Source organism: Urocampus carinirostris, chromosome 9 (genome assembly GCF_059441175.1).
Source record: "Urocampus carinirostris isolate Australia breed hairy pipefish chromosome 9, RoL_Ucar_1.0, whole genome shotgun sequence".
NCBI classification, from domain to species: domain Eukaryota; kingdom Metazoa; phylum Chordata; class Actinopteri; order Syngnathiformes; family Syngnathidae; genus Urocampus; species Urocampus carinirostris.
Genome location: NC_142357.1, coordinates 40173691 through 40193059, shown reverse-complemented (window position 1 = coordinate 40193059; position 19369 = coordinate 40173691). Strand labels below are relative to the sequence as shown.

General features: G+C 41.7%; 3 protein-coding genes across 3 annotated transcripts in view; all 3 read left to right on the top strand.

Annotated features, from left to right (window-relative positions):
• Positions 1–5779, top strand: part of LOC148360290 (uncharacterized) — a 141073-nt gene extending 135294 nt beyond the window's left edge. The window contains exons 29-32 of the mRNA XM_088343844.1: positions 1989–2075; positions 3000–3083; positions 3403–3441; positions 5029–5779. Coding sequence (XP_088199970.1) covers positions 1989–2075; positions 3000–3083; positions 3403–3441; positions 5029–5031 — 213 coding nt within the window. The 3' untranslated portion in view covers positions 5032–5779. The remainder of the gene's footprint in view (positions 1–1988; positions 2076–2999; positions 3084–3402; positions 3442–5028) is intronic.
• Positions 5780–10007: 4228 nt separating this feature from the next.
• On the top strand, positions 10008–14748 carry rack1 (receptor for activated C kinase 1). Its single transcript, XM_088343840.1, has 8 exons — positions 10008–10231; positions 11934–12105; positions 12678–12825; positions 12913–13008; positions 13758–13868; positions 14041–14181; positions 14351–14461; positions 14643–14748. The coding sequence occupies exons 1-8, from the start codon at positions 10123–10125 to the stop codon at positions 14706–14708; spliced, it is 954 nt and encodes a 317-aa protein (XP_088199966.1). The 5' UTR covers positions 10008–10122; the 3' UTR covers positions 14709–14748.
• A 466-nt stretch (positions 14749–15214) lies between these two features.
• Positions 15215–19288, top strand: LOC148360288 (nucleoside diphosphate kinase 5-like). Its single transcript, XM_088343842.1, has 5 exons — positions 15215–15510; positions 15581–15777; positions 16033–16133; positions 17421–17539; positions 17610–19288. The coding sequence occupies exons 1-5, from the start codon at positions 15391–15393 to the stop codon at positions 17676–17678; spliced, it is 606 nt and encodes a 201-aa protein (XP_088199968.1). The 5' UTR covers positions 15215–15390; the 3' UTR covers positions 17679–19288.
• Positions 19289–19369: the final 81 nt, after the last annotated feature.

Genomic DNA, 19369 nt, shown 5'->3' with positions numbered 1-19369 from the left:
TACGGGATTGGGGCAGTCATGCACCTATTTGGGAATTTAATATTAAAATGTATCGTTTAGCAAATTGTTCGAATGAGTTATCTGACTCCGTTAACCAAACTCAACCTACATTCACCCAACAATACACGCTCGTTTCTCGGTGGAAAAGATGTACAAGAATAGTCGAAATTTTCACACGGGGCAGATTTGATTTCATTAGCAATTTAACTAAGTGTACTCCGTCGAAAATGGTCGAATTAATCAAATTAGTGTCGTCGGAGTCTCTGGCTTTCTCCTCTCAGCCCACGTCTCCCCGCAAAATGGCGTCTCGACTCCTCCCATGGGCGTGCCAAGGAAGCCCCCCCTGGGCGTCGCGATGTCTGGAAAACTCAAAACAACTCCGAGCGTTTCTACGTCATCAGGGCCTTGTTCTCAAAACAACGCCTGCCGTCCTCCGTCAGAGTCCTGAATCCCTAGTCAAAATATTCTGCATTTGGAACGGCGTCACCTGTCATTGAGCTATAGCCTACTCGGTGAAAATCTTCATTGCACTCAAAAAATGTAACTTGTATTCAATCTTATAAAATCCTTTATAGTCAAATGTATAAGTCAAGTCAAGATGGCGGCGCGTTGGGCAGACGCTGCGGCTCGGGCTCCAGTTCGTCTTTTGTTTTTCAGTGTCCCCTGATCCCTCTTATTTTCCCTTCGACTCCCTTCGCATTTACAATAATATCCACTACATCCCGAGGGATATACAGAGACCGGATCTCCCTGGAAGATTTGCCGCCTGCCGACAATGACAACGAAGGAGCAAAGGCTGAGCTAAGCTAACAAGGCGACCACACAGACCAGCGCTCCCAAGCATGTTCAACCAACGCCAGATCCATCCGTCCACAATGAGTAAATTGAGCTGCGGATCGCCACCAACAACGTCCGGAATTGGAGGACTTTTTTTTTTTGCCATCACGGAGTCTTGGCTTTCCCGACGCCGCTTCTCACACAAGCCTTTTTTTTTTACGGGAAAACAGGGGTTGGAGACTACGCGCTACAATAATGGCGGAACCATTGACACACACTGCTCACTCGATATGGAGTTTCTAGCAGTATCGTGCAGACCCTTCTATGTACCGGGAGAGTTAACTGTGGTTTTTGTTTGCTGTATACTTTCAACCGCAAACAGTTTCACCGGATGCTAATGTTAGCATAGCGCTAAATCTCCTGCCCGCTGCTAAACAGCAGCTTGCACAGCCCAACGGAGCTTTATCGTCGACGGCGACTTTAATCGGGCATGTTTATGGACTGTACTCCCAAATCCATTCAATATGTGGACTGAGCAATTCGGAAAAACGCTGGACTATGTGTAATGTAAGATCAAACATTCGGTTGTGTCCGGCAACTCTGTTTGACCCTCACACAGCCCCCCCCCCCCCTCCCCCCCCATCAACTGATACTGGAGATTGTAGCAAGATATCAGACAGGACGAGACAGACGGGATCGATACCAGACACTGGAGACCGGGGTCTGATGTCAAACAAGGCGAGATAGACGGGATCGATACCAGACAGAGTCCATATACACGTCTTGGGGGGTGCAGAGGTTCGTTGACAGACTGACAAAGGGTGAGTGAGAGCACTGAGCTTAAATAGGAGGGAAGCCGATCAGACAACGCGCCGCAGCTGGTGCCAAATGGGCGGGGACAATTGAGGGCAATGGGCAACCGTGACAAAGTCTTTTGACTTTTCATCTTTCTATCCCATTTGTGTCTGGTAAATGACAATATATTTGTTTATTTATTCCTCCGGTAAAATGTAAAACGATCCCGAAAATGATGCCAATGATTTCATGTGGCAGACATTTTTTTTTCAAACAAAAAGTATCAGCAAATGTATCCTTTCATTTTTATATATAATTGTTTTCCTTATTATAAAATACAAACTGTATAAAATAGCAAAATGAGAAAGAAAAAAAATGTTACATGTATAAACTATTGTTTTTTTTTTTTTGTCCAGGGTGACAGAGGAAGTGTGGGAAAGCGAGGACTGAAAGGTCAGAAGGGAGAACAAGGTCCTCCCGGTCTAGACCAGCCCTGTCCTGTGGTAAGAAAGAAAACCTCACTTCGAATCAATATTTATACACTGCCGTGAAAAAGTATTTGGCCCCTTCCTGAATTCCGTGTATTTTGTATTTTTATCACTCCCAGAGGTTTCAGATCATCAAACCAATTTTAGTAATCACACAGAGATAGAAAACAAGAAAACAAAAAATGTAGTTTTGAAATGTTGATTCCATTGATTAAAACACAAAAACAATCCGCACTTATCTAACCCTGTGTGAAAAAGTATCAGTAAAAGTTGTTCAGTTCAAAAAAGCTCATACAGCCATTTCCAAGGGCTCCAGCGAACCACTGTCAGAGCCGTTATCCACAAATGGATAAAACTGGGAACAGTGGCAAACCTTCCCAGGAGTGCCCTCTTTCGCCTGTCCTGTGTTTTTGCTCCTGTTTTTCTCCCGCTACGATCTGTTTTGATCTCGACCACGTCTGCTCTCCTGTCCTGGCTTACAATTCGTTTGTGAGCCCGACCACGTTTTTGCTCTTCCACCCCGGCTACTTTTTTTTCCACTCTCGACACCGCCATCGCTCGCCACGGAAGTCCCACTTCCTCGTCTGAGCAACCTACTCCCCGCGACCGGCGATCTCCGGATCGTGCGTGCGCTCCTTTCCCTTCTTCCCAATAAAACTGTGAGAAACGTTACGCGAGTGGGTCCTGCCTCCGTTCTGGTCGTGACAGCATTTTGTATTTCCTTGGGTTGTCTCTGCGTGATATTAAAATGTGTTTGATGATCTGAGACCTTAGTGAGTGATAAATATGCAAAAAACAGACGCCAGAATTCAGAAGGGGGGGCAAATACTGTTTGACGGCACTTTATCTTACTTTTTCACGTATCTTCCCTTTTTCTTCTTCTCTGCAAATGTCTTCCCTATTTGTGAATGTGTAACCGAGTATTGTTAACGCTAACAGGGCTGCCAGGGCAAAAACGAACTTTCTGTGGAGGCTCTTTCTTCTCCTCCTCCTCCTCTTCTTCTTCCTCCTCCTTGTCCTTTGGTACAGTATCACTTCTTTTACTTGACTTCTAAGTGGCCTCTTGTTATGTTACGATTCCTAGTGGTGTAGAAATACTTCATTCATTCAAGTCATTTGTATAAAACACGGGTACTACATCATAACCTTGATTTCAGGTTTGCACATTTGTAATTATTGCTGCTTTTAGCACTTGATAACCACATGAGCTGACTCTCATGTTTCAGGCGTTTTTTACTTGTTTTCACTGTTTCCTACTCTAGCTAAATACAGACTGTGCTTGTGCATTCATTTACATTTTTTGAATCGCGACTGAATATTTTTCTCGGTTGTTATCGTGCAGGGACATGACGGCTTGCCAATACCGGGATGCTGGCATAAGGTGAGCATGAATATGAAAATAATAATAGAGCATGCGATTATTCATGAAAATATTGGTTTCTCATTACGACTAACTGGGGTGATGTAATGATCTAATTTTAAATATTTTTTACGTTTAAGTGTACTTTTCAAAATACAAGTAAAATGGGAAAAATATTTTTAAAAAGTTGTCATTTTCCTTATTTTGAACAACAAAATAATGATCAAAATGAACAGATCAATCTTTCATTAAAAATAAAGAAATATCGATCTCGTCAGCCTCTGGCTTCCTGTCTTTCCCTGCCAGACCGCTGCCTAACGCGCATGAGTCCCCATTTCCCGTAAAATAAAAGGCTTGTGTGAGAACGTCACGCGTTTGGGTCCTGATCCTGTTCTGGTTCATGACACGCATGAAATTAAAACTAGAATAAGACCACAACAACAGAATTACTTATTTCATGGAAGACAAATATTAAGAAATGTGGTTTCACAACTAAATTATCTTGGTTCATTCCTTAATGATAACTATAGATAAGAGCATTTTCGTTTTATCGGATTCTCCGGACTATTACGGGAACAAAAAAAGAAAAAAACAATTCGGATTGGAAAATAAAAGTGAGCTTTATAATCCAGTGCGCCTTAAATGCCAGAAAATGCGGTGGAACCGATTGGAAATGCATAGTTACAATTAGGTCAAGAACCTGAACAGGATCGGGACCCAAACGCGTGATGTTCTCACACAAGCCTTTTATTTTATGACATATGGGGAGTCATGCACGTTAGGCAGTGGTCTAGCGGGGAAAGACTGGAAGCCAGAGACCGACGAGGATAGATAATGAAACAGGAAATCGAAAATAGATAGGACAAACTAGATGGGAACGAAAACTGGAGAAAATAATAAACAGGACAAAAATAGACGGAAACAAAACCGGAAACCAAAATTGAACGGGAAAGAATAAAGGGGAACAATACCAGACAGGAAATACCAACAGGAATAGGACCGAGTCGAAATCCACGTCTTGCAGGGCAGAAGTTCGTTGACGGACTGATAAAGTAAGAGAGAGAGCACTGAGCTTAAAAAGACGGAAAGCCAATCTGTCAATGAGCCGCGATTGGCGCCATACGGGCGGGGCCAATTGGGCGCTATGGCAACCGTGACAGAAATAAACGATACTGCATACAGTAACTGCTCTGCCTTTGAGAAACAAGAGTAGTGTTTGAGTGCCTTCATTTGTTTAACATGTGTTAAAATTCATTTTAATGGTGAAACCAGATGTCATCATTACATTTATGTTCTATGGAATAAAAGATTATTTAATGGATTTAATATTATTTTTTATATGCAACCCACGCTCTTATTGTTTTTTCTAATTCCACTACTTTTTGTGGTGCGCCTTATAATCCATTGCGCCTTACAGTATAGTGCGGGAAATACGGTAATCATCATTCCTGATTTGATTTAAGGTGTTTCCAGTCAAACTTCTCGAATTTCTGTCAAATTCTGGGTTTTTAGGTGCGCCTTTTAGACTGGAAATGACGGTAAATTTCGTTTTCAATGTGTTTCTTACCAAGCAACTAATCATGTATCTCACCCGTTCTTCTTTTGCAGTGATGACTAACCGGCAGCATGGAATTTGTAGATATTTTTGGTATATATTGCGACCGATTACCGATTTGCATTTTTTTATATAATATATTGAAACATGGATCATAACGACAGTATTCTAAGAAAGCGAGGGATTTTTTTTTGGTCGCATACCAAGCCACAAAAACTGAACTGGAATCTTGGACTTGCCGCTTTACTAACCGAGTCTGACCTTGACCAAGGCTTGGTGAGATGATGGAGTGATGATGATGATGATGGAGGAGTGCGCGTCACTCTTCTTGTCCTCTTTTTCCTGAAAGGAGATGGCCAGAGACAAGCTTAAACGCAAGCGTCTTATTCAGCCGTGAAAGCTGAGGTTTGGGCTCGCCAAGGAAAAGAAAAAAGGACTTTTTTTAGCGCCTTTCATGGAGAGGAACCAGGCCTGGACTGCCTTCATCTTTTTCAATCCGCAGAGATGGAAATTCTTCAGTAGGGGGCGACAAATCCCTGGAAACACGCGCTGTGTGACGTCACTGGCATCGTACAGGAGGATCGAGGAGGACATTTGAATTATGACTTGTTTGGCTTAGGAGTGAATATATTTTCTCATGTACTTCTCAATGAATATGCAGTAGACCCCTGGTTTATGATATAAAGCCGTTCTGATGTGGAGATTTCACACCCCGGCCAATTTCCCCTAATTTCCCACGTTTTTTGCTCTCCTGCCCCGGCGACTGACCCGTTTTTTTCTCGTTCCCAACACCGCCATCGCTCGCCACGGGATCACCGGATCGTGGGTGCAATCCTTTCCTTTCTTCCCAATATAACTGAGAGAAACGTAACGCAAGTGGGTCCTGTCTCTGTTCTGGTCCTTACAAGCAATCTACAATGACGTTGTCGTCTGCTACAAGTAACCGAGTAGTAGTACTTATGTGTAATATACGTGCATAAGACTTATTGACATTATAAGTAAATATACCTGTAGAGTTGGTGTGACGTGACTTGAGCTGGTTTGGTGGAGTTAGTGGGTGAATGCAAAGGGAGGAAAATACTCTGATTAAAAGTTTAACTGATTTTAAAACTCCTGCTTCCGATTGTCTCGATCGTTGATCGGTTATGACCGTGCAACTTATTGACGGTCGCCATTTATGTGCCTTCTTTGTATTTCTTGATATTCCCAAGTCTCGTTTCCATGGTTATCATGTTTTCGCTTCTCCCTATGGCATCACTACAAGACCGTAGCGGATGAATACAGTACAAAAATTCACGATTAAATCACCGGCTCGCAACGTCTTTACGAAGCACACATGATTCTGAAACGAACGAAGAGAGACAGGCATCGTGGGAGGTAATTGAGCCGATAGCATATCGGCAAACCGAAAGGCAGACGAGCATTTCATTTGACGTCGACCGATAATTAGAGACGTAACGCGTCATAGGCTTGCAAAATAATTTGTTGTCGTCTGGGTAAATGCCGTAAAGCGGGGTCGAAAAAAAACTCCACATTGTAAAGCGAAAACATCATAAATCCCGAGGGATCTACTGTTTCAGAAACGATGGGCTCATATTTTGCATTCCTATATATTGCCACGTTGATTGACCGTTTTGAAGGAACCTCTACAGTATTGATAAGCAGCTTCAACATCATATTGTTTTTGAAGTATTTTAAAAACCATTCATTTATTTAATCCCAGATTAGGTTCTTTTCTTGCTGCTGATTTGAATGTGTGGCTTATTTTTTAGTCATTTAAACTGATGACTGACAAAATGATTTCATTGAAGTCACATGTCTAACATGTCATGTCTATTTCTATAGCCCTTAATCACAGGGAGTCTCAAAGGGCTGCACAGACCATAGACTACTATTATGACACCATCCCTTGATCTAAAACCTACATGAGGGCAAGGGAAAACTCAAAAACCTCAACATGAGTCAAATCATGTTTATTTGTTTGGCCCTTAATCACGAAGAGTTTCAAAGGGCTTTACAGACCACAGATTATTGCAAACCACAGACTATTGTGACAGCATCCCCTGATCTAAAACCTACATGAAGGCAAGGGAAAACTTAAAAACCTCAGTCAAGTCATATTTATTTGCATAGCCCTTAATCACAGAGTCTTAAAGGGCTACACAGACAACAGATGATTGCAAACTACAGACTATTATGACACCATCCCCTGATCTAAAACCTACATGAGGGCAAGGAAAAACTCAAAACCTTAGCATGAAGAATTTTTTTGGGGGTCTGTTGGTTTGGTTTCCTGTTCGATGTTTGCCTTTTTGTCGGCTTTGTTTGTTACCCATGCGTTATATCGGTGTGCCTTTTTCTTTTGCAAAAGATGACCTGGGATTTTAAAAATGTGTGAGTATTTTTGGGGTAGAATTTCTTTCAATGTGGCGGGAATATTTAAAGAATACATTGTTTTTTGTGACATTTACAGTAAAAGAGATTTGAGCCACAGAAGTATCATTTTGGGAAAATGGAAGGACGTATTTGTTTTCTCAAAAGGAATATCTGATTTTTTTTTTGTTTTTCATTGTTCATTTCTTGGATGCCAAAAAGTGTTTTCAATAAGTGTTATGTCCTACTCCTAATTGACATGTGTCAATTTACTTTTTCCTGTCTGATTTATTTTGTATTTGAGTCACTATTTTGACTTTGAAATGTCACCAAAGAAAGTGTTACAAAATCATCGACGGGGTTTGTCGGTTTACGTGTCTGTCGTTTTATTTTGAAGGTTTTTTTCCTCATATCAGAAGCGCTGATGTGTTAAGAATGACAATCACAAAAACAGGTTGCCCTTGGACTAGAATTCTTTTGTGATTTCTTTTGACATAGGACAAGAATTCATTAACCACGCGAGGTGTCTCGGTTTCGAGCGCCCGTCATTTGGCGACATGTAGATTATTTGGTGTTGTAGCCAATCATATTGCAGTATTAGCTCGACTTTGTGAGAATGTCCGGTTGTGTATTTGCTTTGTAAGAGAATGAAGCTATTTTTGTAATTGTTTCCATATGTGTTTGATTTAGGATCGTTGAACAGGTTTGAAATAAATGCTGTTTTTATGCTTTCCTTCTGCTTTGTGTGTCATGATGACTGATGATTTGGATCACCTCTGCCCGCTGATTGGTTCCCTGTCCTTTTTTAAACCCAGTCCTGTCACTCTCCGGTCGTAAGTCGGTCAGCGAACCTCTATTGTTACAAGACAAGCACTTTGACTCTGACTCCCGTTGGTCCCACTTTTTGCACCCGTTTTCCACCCGTCCATTCCAGATCTCCCCGTTTGTCTCCGGCTCCGACCCGTTTTTGATCCCGACCACGTTTTTGCTCTTCTGTCCTGGCTATCGACCTGATTTTTCAGTCCTTGACACTGTCATCGCCCGCTCCGGAAGATCCACTTCCGTATTCGGATCACGATCCGATTGCATGAACAGATTGCTTCCCATGTCCAGCGAGCACCGGATGGCAGGCGCTGCCCTTCCTCTTTTTATCAATAAACTTGTGGTTAACGCTACGCATTTGGGTCCTGATTCCGTTCTGGTCATGAAATTGTGTCATACACATTGAAACTGATTTAAGATAAATAAATGATTTTGGAGAGGAAAAAGGGGAGGAACTGATAAAACGGGGTTAACCAATTCAACAGTAAATGATTTTGAAAGAAAAAATAGGTAAAAAAAAAAGAAAAATAGGCAAGGGGAAATGGGGGGAAGAAAGGAAATAATATCTTTTAAAAAGGGGTACTGATTTAACACAACTAAATGCATCTTGGAGACAAAGGAATAAAAAGAGAAAAAGAGGGAAATGTGTAAAAAAAAAACAATGGAAAGACAGGAAAGAAACCTAAATGGAAATTCAAGTGGAAAGAGTGAAAAAGGAAAAGGGGGGAAAATACATGATTTTGTGGGGGAAGAAAGAGAGGGGGATTGATTTAACATTAATAAAGGATTTCAGAGAAAAATGAAAGGAAAATTAAGTTAAAAGACAAAAAGGGGAAGGGTGGAATGGAACAGGGGGAGAAAGGGAAAATAATTTTAAAATACATGATTTTGAATAGGGGCAGCATGGCGGCGCAGTGGTTAGCACATGTGCGGCACAGTTCTGAGGTCATGAGATTGAACCTCCTGTGTGGAGTTTGCATGTTGGGTTTCCTCTGGGCACCCCAATTTCCTCCCACATTCCAAAGACATGTATGTCACGTGAATTGGCCGCTCCAAATTGTCCCTAGGTGGGAATGAGCGAGTTAGTTTTCTGTCTCTGTGTGCCCTGCAACTGGCTGGCAAGCAATTCAGGATGTCCCCTGCCCACTGCTTGAAGACAGCTGGGATGGACTCTGGACTCCAGCACCCCTGCGACCCTACTGAGGATAAGCGGTGCAGATAATGGATGGTTGGATTTTGAATAGGGGGGAATTCAATTTTAAAAAATAAAAGAGGGTGGGGAAGTAAACTGAAGCAGTTCAGGGCAAAAAGAAATATACGTCAGTATTCATTTTATTAGTTATACTTAAATTCTGTGTTACCGTTTTCAAATATATAAACACAATATTTGTTTACTGTTGTTGACATCTTCCGTCCTCGTTTCCCAGAGTCCTCTGCTCTTTTCATACTCTTTCATTTATTAACCCAGAATTTAATGTGATTACTAAAGTGGTTTAAGCACAAAAAGTCATGAATAACCGTCAATATTGACTTTTTTGCTTATACTTGAATTCAGTGTTACTGTTTTCAAAGTGAAAAAAATCGTTTAATTCCGCTGACGTTTTAAATCTCCCTTACCCAGAATCCTTTGCTCTCATCTCACCTACATGCCCAAAATGTGAAATTATTACTTTAGATGTACTGCAAAAATAGAGGCTCAAATAATGATACTTTATTAGTCCTATTCGAATTCTGTTTTACTATATTCCAATTTTAATAATGTTTTACCGTCGCTGATGCGGTTCGTCCACATTTCCCAGAATCCTTTGCTCTCCCGTCACCCCCTCAAACCTTTAACATCCGGGTATCAACTTCCTTTTTCTCCGTGCCCAGATGGAATGAGGAGCTTGGCCGACTTGGGCTTCCAAAATCCGAATCCATCCTCCTAAAAGGCATCACCGATCGACGCCAAAATGACCGAGCAGATGACAGTGAGGGGGACCCTTAAGGGGCACAACGGATGGGTCACCCAAATCGCCACTACGCCTCAATATCCCGACATGATTCTGTCGGCGTCCCGAGGTGAGGTGCCCACCGCCACTTTTTGCCAACATGGCGGCTAGCAAGTTGCTTAGCGTGGCCTTGAGTAAAACCAAATGCCGACGTTAGTTGGTATCAATTTAGTATCGTTGTCAAACGAGAGGTACTGCGTCTTAACTCTGTCCCACTAGAGTTCGATAAGTCGTTTAAAATTCGTCGGTTAGCTGCGGTTGCTAACACTTCTCTAGCATCCGTAACCGCTAAAAGCGCAAACTCACCAAGCTCTGGACGCCTTTTACACGTTGATTTTGGACCAAAAGTCTGGCTTTGGAAAATCAAGAATACTGTGATATATTTCCTTTGTGTCTGTAATGCAATGGTGAGTGGGAGCACCGCATATCATGTGTACTGTATAAACTTAGTGCTCTACAGTCTTGTTTCAATGTAATGGACATTGGTAGGGTAGCCAACGATGATCAACGGTAAAATAGGCATTACACATAATTACCTGTAATATGTTCAAGGTACAAAGTTCTAAAATTGTCTTGGTTAAAATTTGATTATTACAAATGCCCGTTAAGTTCTTTTAAAGTTGTCTTTTATCCCAAAAGTCGTTTTTCAAAGTCTAGCAAAGGACGAATACTCAAATGCTGGTCTACTCGTGATCCCAAGTGCCAAGAAGAAATTCGCAGGTTGGAGAGCGTTCTTCATTCGAGCCCAGTGCCGTGGAATGCTCTTTCCCCTCAGATTCGATCTGCAACCTCAGCAGAAATGTTTAAATCAAAGCGTAACATACATCCTATAGCATATGAACAACGTATTTTATATTGACAATATCTGTATTTGCCCTAATGTAGATTTTTAGAACAGGGGATGGTGTCGTAATAGTTTGCAATAGTCTTTGATCTGTGCAGCCCTTTGATACTCTTTGTGATTAAGGGCTATACAAATAAGCATGACTTGTCTATTCCACTCTATTAAAATATACATCTTTAATGTTTCTCAGCCAGTTTTTGCTGGGAGGGAAGTTGCGCGTATGCACTAATCCCTCGTGTGGAAATTTGACGTGTAACTGTCATTAAACACCACAAAGTAACGATTGTTGATGAGGTGTGACCATTCGTGAAAGTTTAAAAGATTCATCTGCAGGCAATATTGACACAAAAAATGCTAGTAGGCTGGTTTTAGTTGTAAGTACATCAGTAAATGGTGCAATGGAAATTTTGCACTGGCATAAGCAGCAACATTCTGCGCAAATACATTACAAATATCGGCGTTCTATCACCAGATTGTTTGAACGCTGATTTTTCTTTTCCCTCAAATAGATAACACACTTTTATTGTCATTACACTGATTGTCAATGCAGGTCAAAGCTGCCCCATATAGTTCACATACACACAGAAAATTCAAAAAATAACATTGAAGTTAGTAGTGCAGTTACAATTAAAGTCCCAAAGTATTGTTAAATGTGGCCGGAAACGACCAGTAATCCCCAAAATATGAATAGTACTTGTTTCTTAATAACCAACAATTATATAAGTGGGTAAATTTAAAATGGAAATCGATTCTGAAACATTTGAGCAGTTCGATGGCACGCTAGTACCCCATTCTCATATTTCGTAATAAAGTTTGTTCTATTGGTTTTCCTTTCTCTTGTGTTTAACTTTCTTTGGGCCTATTATAATCTGCAATGAAAAATATTGAAATACCGGCGCTAAACATGTCCTATTTGCCTTCCCTATAGACAAGACCATCATCATGTGGAAACTGACCCGTGATGAAACCAACTACGGCGTCCCCCAGCGCTGCTTGAAGGGCCACTCTCACTTTGTGAGTGATGTGGTCATCTCCTCAGATGGACAATTTGCGCTTTCTGGCGCTTGGGACGGCACCCTCCGACTGTGGGACCTCACCAAGTATGTACATAAATACAGTATGAACATATTGAAATACAGAATGGTTGAAAGCATCTACCATACAGTTCAGGGACGCTCATTCTAATATTAAAAGCACGCTCAATTTTGCGGGTGATTGTAAAATGCTTGGCCTGTTTATCAAAAATGTTTTCATAGTGTGCTGGTTATTCACATTTAAATCAAGTATTTTATTTATTTTTTGGGCTATAAAGATTGTTGATTTATGCGCGAATTAAATTTCCTGTTATGTTATAGATTTTTAAAAATGACTTGCATCATGATTGATCTTTTTGAAATGTATAATTGAATTATTCATGCTACGACTTAAAAAAATAGTATTTAATCTTTACGGAGTCAGAAATGTCTGCATTAAGGAGAAGACTTAGTATTGCTATACATAACTAGCGCCAGAATAAGCATAGCAACTTTTATCAAATGAAAATACACGATGGTGATGCGTTTGTGGATGGGCAGTGAATAACATGTCTTGTAAACATCACTTTTTTGCTGACCTAAGTGGATTTGATTTCTTGGCCAGTTGTAAAAGGAATGACTTTGCGATGCGTTTGCAGCGGCGTCACCACCCGCCAGTTTGTCGGACACACCAAGGACGTCCTGAGCGTGGCGTTCTCTGCCGACAACCGGCAGATCGTGTCTGGCTCTCGGGACAAGACCATCAAGCTGTGGAACACTCTTGGGGTCTGCAAGTACACTATCCAGGTCTGTACTCGCCTTTTCATCGCTAAAATTCAATGCTTCCCAGACGACCGAGCACGGACATATATTTTGTGGTCCGTCCACTTTCAGGACGAAGGCCATTCCGAGTGGGTGTCTTGCGTGCGCTTCTCCCCCAACAGCAGCAATCCCATTATTGTGTCTTGCGGCTGGGACAAGATGGTCAAGGTAAGCGCTTCCTGTTGAAAACGCTTCTACAGTAGACCCACGGGATATCAAATTCCGTACGTTCGTAAAATTACCACGGAGCGAGGGATAGAAACCTAAAGTTAACTGATTTTAAAACTTGCACTTGTCATTCCCTAAGCTTCCCTTGTTTTTATAAGGTTCTTGGTTGTCAATCGGTTATCATGTTTTTGCTTCTCCCTTAAGCGTCTGCTGGTTTTTGGACCCATAGCGAATACAGTACCAAATGACATACTGTATCGCTCTAAATCAGTTTATTTAGAGCACACAAAATTCTGAACTGAACGACAAAGCTTTTTAGGGGGTAGGTCAGGCCACATCAAATAAGTGGTTTCCTGATGATGTGACGCAAATAAATTGCCAGCGTTTCGTATGACATGGGAAAATAGCAAACGGCAATTTTTCAGACGCCAATCTGCATCTGTACAATCACAAGTTTCTTGGCATGTGAAAAAAAAATTTGCTGTCATATTCTAAGGAAAATGCTGTAAAGAGTGGCCATAATGGCATCTTATTCCACAACATAAAGTGAAAAGGTGGTGACACGTATCCCAGGGTCTACTGTATTTGTGCGTTTGCCCTATGATTATTTTCATAAATTGCATGTATTATCTTATTTTCATGCTGTGATGACACTTCTTTTAATATGAGGGCCAGACACGAAACGGCGTCATCCGTCCTGTGCGGCGTGCGTCTTGCCAAAGTCTTTATTTTTCCCCTTGGTGTTTTAGGTCTGGAACTTGGCCAACTGCAAGCTGAAGACGAACCACATCGGCCACACCGGTTTCCTGAACACGGTGACCGTGTCTCCCGACGGTTCCCTGTGCGCCTCCGGCGGAAAGGTACGTTTCCGAACCGTCGGCGGTCGCAACTTGTCCGGGTCATCGGTGATGTTATTTTAAAGACTTCTGCTTGTTTGTGATGATAAAAGAGGCTGTTTCTGAGTGTCCTGGGCCCTCCAAATCCCAGATTGTGTTTTTGTGTGGACGGTTAATGAGCCGTCGTCTCCTTCAGGACGGTCAGGCCATGCTGTGGGACCTGAACGAGGGCAAGCACCTCTACACCCTGGACAGCGGCGCCACCATCAGCGCCTTGTGCTTCAGCCCTAACCGATACTGGCTGTGTGCCGCCACTGGCCCCAGTATCAAGATCTGGGTAAATTTCATACATCTATAAATGGACTAATGTGACGGTGACGAAACTTCCGATGCCAACTGTATTATTTGATGATAAAGAGGCTGTTTCTGAGTCATTTGAGCGAATGCATTGAGACGTTTTTCTTTGACGGTCCGATGAACTGAGCGCGTCGCTCCATTTTTTTCAGGATCTGGAAGGAAAGATTATCGTAGACGAGTTGAGACAGGAAGTGATCAGCACCAACAGCAAAGCCGAACCCCCCCAGTGCACCTCCCTGGCCTGGTCTGCCGACGGACAGGTAAATGTCGGCTTCTGTACGCGAAACGAATTTTGCCGTCTTCCCCCAGTGATTATTCCCATTCACTTGAAACTCTGATCTCCGCTGCTGACAGTCCTGCAAATATGAGGGGGCCCCGTGAATTGAATTCTCGTGTGGTGGTAATTATACCCTTAATGAGTGTTTTTCCTTTTTGCAACAGACCCTGTTTGCTGGCTACACGGACAACCTGATCCGAGTGTGGCAGGTGACTATTGGAACCCGCTAAGGACTTTTCATCAAACTTTGAATAAACTGTTTGAAAAGAATCATCTGTGTGTGGCTTTTGTGCTTCAAAACGGGGGTCTCCGATTGACAGCACAATGACTGGCTCGGAAAACGGGCTACCGGTTATTAGGGTCATTGTGATTTCTAAATGGCATGACTTAGTTATTTGGATGTTATTAAATATTAGTTAAACTTCAGAAGTTATTTACCCTTTATTTTAAAGGTCACAAATATCGTAAATTTGAGGCAATTTGTGTGCATCTCCATATCTCCAGTCTATTATTGGTTCTATTCTAAACACTTACATTTTTAGATAGTAACCGAAGACGGGTTTAGTATTTGAAGTATTTAGTTTCATACAGTATTGGCCTCTACTTCGTTGAGATTAGACGTAAGGAACTTTTTTTTTTGGGGGGGGGGGGGGGGGGGGGGATCCGTGTTCCCCGCTACCACTAGATGGCAGTGGTTCCTTTGTGACGTTTTAAAATATTAGTTAATCGCGTTTGGTAGTTCATGTGTCATTCATATCAATTTATTTTCCACGCTTGGTTGAAACAAAAAATTGATAGTTGCTGATAATTCTTAGTTTCCCCAATTTGTACTTGGTGAGGCTCGCGGCACATTGTTTACCGTCTCCTAGCAACGAGCACTCAACGGTGGCCTCGATCGTCATTTCACGCAACATGGCTTCGTTTCCTCGCGTTGACGTGGAAAGAACCTTGGCGCTCATCAAGCCGGATGCCTTTCATCAACGTGACGAGATCGAGGACGTCATTCTGAAAAATGGCTTCTCTATTTTGCAGGTAATGTCTCAAACCTGTAAATCCCTTCATGAAATGATCCTCTAGAACTCATACAAAAATGACCGCGCAGAAAAGGACTCTCCAGCTGACTCCAGAACAATGCACCGATTTCTACGCGCAACATTATGGGAAATGTCACTTCCCCGGTTTGATAACCTACATGAGTTCCGGTCCTATCGTTGCCTTGACTCTGGCTGGAGCAAATGCCATCGCCCGCTGGAAGACGATCATCGGACCGGCTCAAATCTCACAAACTCCTTTTGAAAGGTGAGTTGTGATGAGCAGTAACTTTGAACTCAAATCCCAGTGTAATGGCTCAGCGTTGCCGGGCATTCTACTTGGGCGAGGTTGTTTGGGACATGGTTTGTTGAAAAAGCGCCAGGGTACCACAATGGAGTGCTAAAGACACTCCCAGAGGCCTAAAGTACAACGGTGTAAATTTTCTAGAAAAGTTGTTTTGGAGCCTATAAGCCACAAACGAATACACGCACGCAAATGACGATTTATATTGTTTTCTTACAGCCTCCGGAAGAAATACGGTACATGGGATCTGCGGAACGCTCTCCATGCAAGCGAGTCAATTCCAGCTGCAGTTCGGGAGATCAAATTCGTGTTTCCTAACAGTAAGACACACACACACACACTGAGTTTTCTGAAATTTCTGTATTGTCATGTTCTTTGTTGGTCTGGTAAATTCTGTGTTTAATGGTCTCACCCTTGTGGGCTTCCCGTTTTTGTTTGATCAATGTATGGGTATGTCTCCGGTTTGCCTTTTCACGTTTTATTCATTTAGAAGTGGTTAGTGTCCCGACATGTTTTTGGTTAATTCGTGTTCCAACATATCTTGCATACTCTTTCATATTTTATTTTTATTCTTTCAATCCGTTAGTGTTCCAAAATATCACGTTACCTTCTTTAGGTTTTGTTTAGCTCGTGATTATTTCAACATATCAACTGTTTATTTTCAACACGATGCAGCTGGGATGCATGGTAGAGATGTGTTAGAGTAGCTAACAATTCTTATTCTGTTTCTGTACACATTGTGAATTTCCCTGCAGGGATGAATAAAGTATCTACCATTCATCCAGGGGTCGGGAACCTATGGCTCTTTTCAAGAGGATACCTGGCTCAGAGATAAAATGCTACATGCGCATTATAATTCTGATAAGCTATAAGTCAACATGTGATGTTTGGTCCAGTATATATACAGCACACTTTTAACTAGTGTACGGTCAAGGTGTCATAGCAATATACTCCGTTTTGGCTGTACATCGCCCAAAAATCCTTTACATGGAAGCTCATTGAATAATTGAGGTTTATTGTTGAGACACTTTATGATTAAAAAAAAAACCCACAGAACAAACTAATTGCCCCAAAACCCTAGCCAAGCACACAGAACAATTTTATTCGGTGAGCTCTCTCTCTCGCACTCACTGCATCTCTCTCTCACTTTCACTCACACACACCACTAAAATACATCCATAGATTTTTCGTTTGCACATTTTTACAACAGAACTCTGCTTATATCTAGTTTTGAAGCCATTGTTCACAAAAAAAAGGAAGGTCAAAGGGAGATTCATTGTTCTTAAGTCGGAAGGAGACAAGTTTAAAGAGGTTATTATCATTTCATATATTTGATCATCCAAATAACATCACATAGAGAAATAAAATGCGTCTTAAATATGTTATGTCTTCCTCAAAAATAAAATCTAAATATTTCGATATTTTGGCTTTTTGGTCAAATAGGTTCCTGACCCATGCATCAATCAAATCCTATAAAATGTATTTATTTTTAATTACCAATTTCTTCCGTGTATGCAAATCATTTTCTAAACTTGGCTCAACCGTCCGTGCCAGAAGACCAACAAGGTTTTTCCCCTCCCCGATATTACGACTTTGTCTCCCCGCAGCTTTGTTTGAGGCCTTCCCCACCAAAGAAGAAACCGAAGAATACCTGAACCGGCACCTGAATGAAACGCTGCTCCGGGGCCTCGCGGAGCTCTGCAAACAAAAACCCCTCAACCCCTGCGTGAGTATTTCATCCGACGCAGATTCATCCAAGGCAAATTGCTAAAATGACCCGACCGTCCTTTCCATAGATTTGGCTCGCCGACTGGCTCCTGAAAAATAACCCAAACGGACCTCGGATATGCTCCGAGTTTTCATAGAAGCGAATTTTGCATCGATGGCAATTCAAGTAAAATACAGATTGGTTGCTTTATCCCGCTTCTATTTGTATCACCTTCAAGTTGGTGCTCGCCATTTTCTACTTGTTGATGTAAATGGTCTGCATTTCTATAGCACTTTTCAATGAAGAGCTCCCAAAGCGCTTTACAATGTGCTTCACACTTACCCATTCACACACTCACACACCAATAACAGCCATGCAAGGCCCCTACCTGCTAATTGAGGACATTAGGGATTCAGTGTCTTGCCCAAGGACACTTCCACATCTAAGCCGGGAATCGAATCCCAAGATGAGCGCTCTACCTCCTGAGCTAATGCCGCCCTGCCCACTGTCTATAGTTTACAAATCGTTTTTCATTATTTTGAATGATTCACATTTATAAACGAGGCCTTTCTTACTGGGAACAAAACCTCCACGTTAAACGTAAATTTAGAAGAAAGAAAAAAAACTTTTGTTTGGTTGAGTTAGCTTCCGATCCCCTTTTACGTCATGGGGCGGGAACCTATGGCTATTTTCATGAGTACATACTTGGAGAGTCCAGTCTATAAAAGGCATACTTCCCACTACTTTTTGACCCACGAGTTTGCAAGCCTGCTGTTACTTTTTAATTTCGCTTACCTGATTTGGAGAGTGCGCTACAAACCCGAGCATTTTTGACGAGTGCCTCGGTCCAATCGTTTCCATTTATTTTATTTCACCACAACCCGGTTCTTTTTCTTTGATCAGGAGTGTCCGCTGGGATCCAGTAACACTTCAATTTTCCATCACTCACGTTTTCCATTCGATTCCGGCACACAAACACTCAACGTGACATTTTAACGACAAACTATTAGAAATGAAAGCCTTGTTTCTTCAGCGCTTTGAATATTCTTTGGACTCCAGCTTGGACCTTGACGTAGAGCCTAACGTAGTTCAATTTTGGTCTCCTCTAGCCACTCTGTTTCAACCACTGGGTTGCCAACGAGTTAAAATGTTCCATTTTGGGATTCATGTTGTGTAATCCATATTTGACTGTTACGGGACGTGTGTTATGATTTTTCAGGGTATTGAGTTTTTCATGGCAGAAAGGGTAAGGGAAGTACCAGTATATCACCGCTAGATGGCAAAGTCTCGTGCTTGGGACAAGTCTCGCGGGACCTCACGTGAACCCCTATGCTAACCATTAAATGGTGTCGTGTGAGACTGACATTTAGCATCTATTTTGCAGGTGAGATGTATACACTGATAACACACTCACCGTGAGGAAGAAAATGTGTGTAAAGGCTGTAAAGTTTACAGAAAAGTCAAATAATAAGAGTGAGTCATCCGTTAGCATAGGCAAGAAAAAGGGCCTTGGTGATGTATGCTATGTTCTCCTGGTTTAAGAGTGTACTGTGATGTTAATTTGTATATTTTGATAGCAAATAACACAAGGTGAGTTGTTTTGGAAGGTACAGTTATGGTGATTTGTTCATTGATTCTTGAAAAGTACCCATTGATGGCAGTGATATTTTGTATTTAAATGTTAAAAGGGATCTCATGTGATTTAGTGAGACTTGCTCAAAAAATGAACCTTAATGTCAACAATTGAATGGTGTCGTGTGAGACTGACATTTATCATCTATTTTGCAGATGAGGTCAAACAAAACAACCAAAAAAAAAAAATACATAAAACAAATGTGTAACACTAGA

Coding starts and splice junctions, on each gene's coding strand:
- LOC148360288 (XM_088343842.1), top strand. CDS start 15,391: ATGGCTTCGTTTCCTCGCGTTGACGTGGAAAGAACCTTGGCGCTCATC. Junction 15,511..15,580: donor ATGGCTTCTCTATTTTGCAG/GTAATGTCTCAA, acceptor ATGACCGCGCAG/AAAAGGACTCTCCAGCTGAC. Junction 16,134..17,420: donor CAAATTCGTGTTTCCTAACA/GTAAGACACACA, acceptor GTCTCCCCGCAG/CTTTGTTTGAGGCCTTCCCC.
- rack1 (XM_088343840.1), top strand. CDS start 10,123: ATGACCGAGCAGATGACAGTGAGGGGGACCCTTAAGGGGCACAACGGA. Junction 10,232..11,933: donor GATTCTGTCGGCGTCCCGAG/GTGAGGTGCCCA, acceptor CCTTCCCTATAG/ACAAGACCATCATCATGTGG. Junction 12,106..12,677: donor CGACTGTGGGACCTCACCAA/GTATGTACATAA, acceptor ATGCGTTTGCAG/CGGCGTCACCACCCGCCAGT.